Consider the following 7,884-nt stretch of genomic DNA (forward strand, 5'->3'; position numbering starts at 1 on the left):
CCAGGAAAAGAGATCATATTTCTCCTGTCTTAGCTTCTCTGCATTGGCTTCCAGTAAAATCCAGAATAGAATTTAAAATCATTCTTCTTACCTACAAAGCTCTTAATGGTCAGGCACCATCTTATCTTAAAGAGCTCATAGTACCTTACTACCCCACCAGAGCACTGCGCTCCCAGAATGCAGGGTTACTTGTGGTTCCTAGAGTCTCCAAAAGTAGACTAGGAGCCAGAGCGTTCAGCTATCAAGCTCCTCTCCTGTGGAACCAGGTTCTAGTTTGGGTTCAGGAGGCAGACACCATCTCCACATTTAAGAGTAGGCTTAAGACTTTCCTCTTTGATAAAGCTTATAGTTAGGGCTGGCTCAGGTGAGTCCTGAACCATCCCTTAGTTATGCCGCTATAGGCCAAGACTGCCAGGGGATTTCCCATGATGCACTGAGCTCCTCTCTCCTCTACTTTCTCTCCCTCTGTATGCAACCTCATCCCATTATTGCATGTTACTAACACAACTTCTCCCCTTTCTGGTAGTCTTGTGCTTTCTCGTCTCTCTCCTCTCTCCTCCTATCACTTCCTGCAGGTGTTTCTGGCTCTGGAGCTGTGGAGTCTGGATCTGTGGCTGCGGGTCACCTGCTGCCCCCGTGTTCCTGCTCGACACCCTCTGCTACAACAATTATTGTTACTAGTCCTATTGTTATTATTGTTATTATAAACATTAACATTACGATTGTTATCATTAACACTCCTATAAATATCTGTACCATTTTTCATTTAGTCATTTAGTCTATAGCAACATCACCTTTACTGTCTGTACCTCTGTGTGAATATTGTGTAGGCTGCCTCCCTCCCCTCTCTCTCTCTACTCGAGGTTTCTGCCTCTTAAAAAGAAGTTTTTCCTTGCCTCTGTCGCCTAGTGGTTGCTCTTGGTGGGAAATGTTGGGCTTCTGTAAATAACATCATAGAGTACGGTCTAGACCTGCTCTTTCTTCTTCTCTAAAATTGAACTGAATTGTATTGCAGAGGATCCGTTTACTGTATACTGTATTCACAGGTGTATTTATTTTACACCCCATGGGTGTCATTTATACTGTTCTGCCACATTTGCTTCCTTTAATGCTGTTGTTGCTTAACCTCTTTGATCTTTAAAAAAGATAGCTGACTAAGATGACAAAGGGGGAAGTTGTGCTTGAATGTAAAAGTATTTCAGACAGTGATCTACAAACAGTTTTGCCAAAGTGGAGATGTTTTACAGTTAATGTAAAATAATTTTAATTGCAGCAAACAAAATGCAAAAGAAACAGACTGAAACATCAGTTCTCTGCCAGGCCAGAGTATCAGGGCCTCTTTTTATCACCAGCCAAGAGACTTGTGTCAACAGACAGAGACCTGCCGACAAACCTCACACAATCCTGCAAACCAGCTGCAGTTGGAATGTTTGCATACAGTGGCAGCGTAAACATCTGTTTTTACAGAATGGGTCCTTACAGTCCCGAGGACAACTTCAAACAACTTTTTGCCAATTACAAACATGCATGTACAGCAAACTACAGTATTTGTGTGCAAGAAAGCAAACCTGCAGAGGGGGAAAGAACCTGAGGAGCACATTGAGAGCTGGAGTCATTATGAATTTAAGCAAAGAGAAGAAGTAGAATGGGACATTACATCTAAATCTCTTTAGTCTTTGTTTCAAGTTTTTTTGGTGTAAAAGCAGCTAATGCTGCTAACTCAGAAGTTCTTCGACAAAAATAACTAATGGAAGGTTCTTGGAAGTGTTTGAAACAGCTCATTGTTGGTCACAAACCTTCAACTATTTCCCTTAGAACTTGGGTATATTTGCTAAGGAAATATATTTGGAGAGACTTACAGGACAAGCCAACCATACAGTTTGCTGTGGAGAGAAAACAGTCCGAAACAGTGCAAAAACAAAGAGAGCTTTCTATTTTTACCATGCTATATGTAAGTTTCAGCATTGTTTCGAACATTGTTTCAAATACCCTTGTTTCAATAGCAAAAAGCTTTATATGAATTTTCCACTTAACAATACGTTTTCTTCATAAAACTATTTTAAATAGTAAAAAACTTTAAACAGAAAATAGCAGAAAATACGCCTCTCTGTATCAGAATAAAAGACCCTCATAAACATCAGAATTCCAGAAATTTCCAAAAGGTTAGTTTTTCCAAGGTTCAGAGTTCATGTCCATCAAAGTCTATAAAACGTTGAACACTTTGTCCTCAATCAAACTAATAGACTTATCTTCAAGCATTTCTTTAGTGCTAACAAATTTATACCCAAAAAGCTTCAGGGCTGGCCCGCAGGCCTTTTGTACAACCAGGGCCAATTTGAATGGTAAACTGAACCTCCATTTCTGTACTTGTTCGGCTGAGTTTTTCTGTGTGGAGAAAATGCCGCTGGTCTCCTTAGAGGCATGGGTGTTCTTGAGGATCCAGGATTTCACTTGTTTCGTGAACGGGATTCCAGTAAAGTTGTACATCTCCATTGCCTTCCTCATGGGGAAGCGAGCAATGTCCTCGTACCGCACCAGCATGTATCGCCTGCGCAGCCATGGTGGCTGGCTAAGGCCAATCTCAGCGGACATCCTGATGTTGTCACAGTTCCCTTTCAGCTTCCTCACCTCATTTTCATCAATTGCCACATCTACACCCATTGCCCACTGCTTCCAGTTCTTGTAGTTGTCCTCAAAAGCCACTATGCGCGAGGCTAGTACAGCCCGAGGATCCCGAACCAGATGAATGAACTTCAGGTCAAGGCGCGGGTCCTCAGCCAGAAGACGGAGGTTCTCCAGGTGGTGCACCCTCACTGTCTTGATGACCCTGTTTTTCTTATGGAGGCAGGACTCAGACGCCATGGTCAGGTTCAGGGGCCCACAGCGTCTGGTCCTGCATGCATAACTCTCAAAGACACCTTTAATAAAGGGGCTGCAGACTGACTTCTCACATAGAGAGCTGCTGGACTCCCTGCGGAAGAGGGCTGGAGTGATGTGGTCCACAGGGCGGGGTTTGATGAAGGTCTCCAGCAGGGAGAAGTCACAGAGGAAAAGCTGCTGGAGCACATCACGGTATGCCTTGGCTGCCACTATGGCATTAGTGCCACCGGTCTTCAGCGTCAGCTGCTTCTCCACATGCCAAAGCGGCTCAAACAGGTAAAACATGTTGTCAACCTGCTGGTTGAAAAGCTCCCCCACAAACGAGGAGCCCGTCCTGGTGGTGGCTAACAGGAGGATGTGTTTCCTGCCACTAGCCATTACCTTTTTGTGCTTGCTGTAGGTCTCCAGGCGTTGCTTCTTTATTGAGAAGCGAGAGTCCATCTTGCTGGGTGGTGTTAAAGAGCCATTGTGCTTCAGTGGTATGCGAGAGAAATGACTGGGCTGTAGAGGGGTCTTGAGAATCTCTTTTAAAGTGAGCTTATCTGACACCCTGAAAGTGCGAGAGGAATCACAGAGTTATATTATCTTTCAAAGTTAAGTCAAGTCATAGCCTTGTTATTTTTTCTCAACATTTGCAGCAATTTGTGGCTTTTGGAGTTTTTGTTTTGTATCTTAAAATGTTTAAAGAGATAAATGTATACAAACCTGCTGGAAATCACAAAAGCACACCACTGATCAATGAAATGGACTTACCGTGAGATAATGTTGTTTTCCTTCTCAATGATAACAAGTGTCACAAAAATGGCGACGGGTATTGTGTAGAGGATCCTCATTCTTGGATGTAGCTGTGACTGGATATGCTTTTACAGACTTCGTCTTAATAGGTTCTGCCAATCTTACAAGTCTCCAGTCTCCTTCTTAAAGAGCCTTCCAGTTATTTGTATTCCCTGTTGCAGGCGATGTTTCATCCTGTAAATGAAATGAACATCAACCTGTCAGCTACACATTTTGCGCATTTGAGCACGGCTGTGAGTAACTACTTGGGTCTCAATTCTTTCTGTCGAAACACTTTAAGGTATTTGTTTTAACTACTTGTGGAAATGGGGAAGTTGTCAGTCAATTTTTGCATATGAAAAAATGCACTAAGATGCCAAGTTAGATTAGTGGTTATATAGAGCGCTTCTCCTTCCCATTCCCCTTCTCTTCCTCTATTTGTTAGGCGTGCACAGCACCAATGTTCAGTATAATGCAAAACCAATGATGGAGCCATGTACTACACAGGGACAAAAAATATCATATCTTAAAACAGTAAGAGTAGAAAAAAGCTGAGAGTGCTGTACTGGAATCTAAGCCAGTTCTTCCCACACGGAAGACATTGTTATCTTTAAGTGCACCAGAGTATTTCAGGAACATGCCCACCCACCATGCAAGACTGGCTGGTGCACATAGACAAACTGTACTTACAAGTCAGTCTTTGAAGACTTTATTCCAAAAGTGAGCAGAAAAACAACTGAGGGCACAAGTGAAAAATGAGTCACAGACTGCAATCACGCACAATTTTGTAATTAAACTGTAATTTCCACAACTGCATAGCTGCCTGCTTAAAAAACTCGGAGTTGTCTGGGTTAGCGTGATGATCCTACCTCCCACTGATAGTTAGGAAAGCAGCCATACTGGCAGCTGCTCCTCCTTGTCAACACTGGGTGGAGATCTTTTCACCAGAGGCCCTCAGTGACATGGGCTACTGTTACAGTAGACAATCTGGTGGTGGCTACTGGCTAGCTGCTTCCTCATTATATACCTTTATGCTTCCAAAACACTGACTGAGACTGATGGGGATACATGTCCAAACACTGAGGAATATACTGTAACTGCACAGTGCTGAAATTGAAGAGGAAAGCCTGTTTGTCATGGAGCCATAAATTGTGGTGGCCTGAGCCTGCAGGCCATTCTGTGCACCTGTTTTGGGGCAGGCAGTGGGAAGTCAAATGAAATTATTTGATAATGGCAGCTTGGCTTGGATCCCTGACTTTGTATTTTAGCATAATCCTGCCTGACCTGCCTTTGAAAGGGTCAATAACACTGCAAAAGTAAATGAGACAGTCCCACTGTGAGGAAGTTGGGAAAGTGCCCACAAAAATGCTCGAGTTAGACATTTAAGTAAGCAAGCACACAGAGGGTGTACAGTCTGTCTTATTAAATCCTAAATCAGATGTCTGGGATTGTAAAAAAAAACAACATTTGTTTACTGAATATGTCAGGTGCTACATCCTGAGCATGTCTGATTTCTTATGTATCACAATGTTAAACGATTGCAGGTCTAGCCTCGGGGCAGACACATCAGTGAAACTGCTGCAATTAATCAGCAGAGCCACGAGCAACATACCAACCTTTTCACTCACTTAGTAGTTATGTGTTTAACATGAAACAAGAAGGACTGTGGAGGAAGTGAAAAGCCTGACACATGACTACGTCTGGAGGTTCAGTTCTCACATCTGAAGCGACCTCTGTCCCGGGCTTTGATCCAACGAAACTTTGACCAAATGACTTCAGTCTAAACACAGGGAATGGCTGGACACTGCTTGTGAAATTCTCTGAGAGTAAACAGGAAGTTTACAGCTACTATAGAAAGCACTGCTGACGTGGAACCGTGTGTAATGAAAAGGGGAACAGCCTGTCTACAGAGACACATTTTCACCGGGAGGAAAAATCGGTTCTGTCATCACCCTGCCGCATGCCACAACCACAAGGATCTCTTTACAGGGGAGTGAATATAAACCTCCTATGGGCCAAGAGTACAGAACATGAACTTCTAGGTAACTCACACATCACAGGGTCAGTGACAGATTAACAAAAACACCAAAATGATTTGGCCTAATAAACCAAGACATGGTGAACAACATGGGTAACAGTGTAGTTCTGTGGGATTGAGTATGTATTTAAGCAGTTTTAGTTCTCTTCCATATGTGATTTAAAATAAACCAAAGAAATGCTACATTAACAATTCATCAAGAAAACAAGTGGTCTGAGATTTTGTCATGTATGTGGTAAATTAGATGAGCAATTATCTCAGCTTATTGCATCTGCTGTGTAAAGTTTAAAAAAAGCACACACAGGAGCTGACATTCTTGGATATTCACAAACCACTGAGGCGTATGACACTTTTGATCATCTGCTCATAGCAAAGCCACACTGCACCATTTATCATCTTGCTACAAATGCTTTTAATAACTGCCTATTTATGTAATGTAAATCTTATGTGAAGACAAATGAAACTCCACCCAGCCAAACCTACTTTGCCTGAGATATTGCAAGTGCCCGAGTATTGCACATAAACACTATATATACAGAACATAATTTTCATTAGTTTTATTTTTTTTCTCTGAAGTGCAGTATGTAGGCACGATAACCTAATTACAGGATGATGTGTCCCAACATACAAAAATAACATATTAATAGCATTATAGAAAAATAATTGCAGAGAAAGACAATATGGCACTAAATTTCTCATGGGGGGGAATTTATCTATACCTATTGTACTAAGGTATCTATCTTTGTAATATTTCGGGGGGGGGGGGGGGGGTTGAAGTCATTGTGAGCAATGTTATAGATCAATTAAGGAAACACTGTACCTACACTACATTTATTTGATTCTACTGACTTTTCAAATGTAGGATTTTAAATACAAAACACATCATCAACAAATAAAACAGGATACATTGCCATGGATTAAAACTATATGAAATAGGTCATTTTAGCTACTTCAGATATTCAATTCACTAAAAGTGTCCAGACATTCCCATCTTGTTGTTTTATCTATAAACTGTTTCTGAATTGACTTTTACAATTATCATATTGGCCTACACAATATCATGATTGTAAATAAAACAAGGTGGGCTGTATTCAGTCATTATCCATTTGTCTTTAAAAGCTTGTTCTTGGTCAGATTAACTGGTGGTAGAGGTACCTTTCATTGATGGTTATAAGGCCTCTCTGGTAACATTTTAATGAGTGAACTCATTTAGGAAGTTAAACTTTTGAACAGGTTTTTGTTAGAGATGGTCATAAATACTTACTATATGGATTTCTCATAACATTTTTTTTTTAAGTGTGACTACATCAACATGGCAAATGATCGCAATACTGAACTGCAATTTATAAATTCAGGAGAACATTTCTGAGCAGGGATGGTGGTGGGGAGAGGAGCAGCTTACGCAGTGGAGCATTACGGAGATGGGAGTATAGCCGAAATTCCTCCCTGTTGATAAAGGGACAATGTGATGTAGGCTTAGCACTTGGACAACAGATGGAGCGCAGCATATTTTTAAATTAAAGAAATGAACCACATGTGGTATTTCGCAAAATCCAGGGAAGTGACCTGGCGAGCACATTTGCAGTCAAACTTGTTCATGAACAGGTTGGACAGTAGCCTTAATGCAGAAAAAGTTAGACTGAACTGCTGAAGCGGTTAGGGGATCTAAAGAGCATGTGCTACATTTAAAGGTCAAAAGGACAAACCGGCCAAGTGAACTCACGCGCTTTCTTACCTTCCTTTTTAAAAGTGATTTTTTTGTGAGAGAGATTTTGTGGTGAATTCATTGAATTTTATGATGTCACTGATTTTTAAAGTCCTCACTTGTGACATTATTAATTTATAGGTTTTAGTTATTTATAAAGTAGGCTGTCATTCAAATGTATGTGGAACAGTTTGTTTGCTCTCTGTACCCACCCTCATGATGAGCTGCGGTGTCTAAAGGCGTCCTGGCTTCGGTTAACCCGTGAAGTTGCTCAGCCTTTCCTCAAAGAGCGACTCCGGATATAAATTAATTCCATCACTCCCCGAGATCTACTTCACTTGTGTGACGAAAAACAATCCCGTCCAAAAAAAGTAGCTTGACCAGTTTTTGTGAGTAAAACCTGTGGATCAGATGGAGCCATGTTGGAGGAGGCTACAGGTCAGGGTGCCCGGTTAACTGAATGACAAGTCTTAGTGAATCACATGCG

At 41.5% G+C, this 7,884-nt stretch overlaps 1 protein-coding gene across 3 annotated transcripts in view; it reads right to left on the reverse strand.

Moving 5' to 3' along the window:
• Positions 1-1,239: 1,239 nt before the first annotated feature.
• LOC123983203 (carbohydrate sulfotransferase 3-like) overlaps positions 1,240-7,884 on the reverse strand; it is a 7,075-nt gene continuing 430 nt past the window's right edge. Inside the window, exons 1-4 of one of the 3 annotated variants that reach the window (XM_046069365.1) lie at positions 7,610-7,752; positions 4,345-4,390; positions 3,634-3,849; positions 1,240-3,430 (exon numbers count right to left, since the gene is read on the reverse strand). In XM_046069365.1, coding sequence (XP_045925321.1) covers positions 2,203-3,430; positions 3,634-3,713 — 1,308 coding nt within the window. In that variant the 5' untranslated portion in view covers positions 3,714-3,849; positions 4,345-4,390; positions 7,610-7,752 and the 3' untranslated portion in view covers positions 1,240-2,202. Of the gene's footprint in view, positions 3,431-3,633; positions 3,850-4,344; positions 4,391-7,609; positions 7,753-7,884 lie in introns of those variants that run through there. The other 2 variants (XM_046069364.1, XM_046069366.1) reach the window with 2 other exon arrangements.

The sequence above is a fragment of the Micropterus dolomieu genome, linkage group LG14 (genome assembly GCF_021292245.1).
Source record: "Micropterus dolomieu isolate WLL.071019.BEF.003 ecotype Adirondacks linkage group LG14, ASM2129224v1, whole genome shotgun sequence".
NCBI classification, from domain to species: Eukaryota; Metazoa; Chordata; class Actinopteri; order Centrarchiformes; family Centrarchidae; genus Micropterus; species Micropterus dolomieu.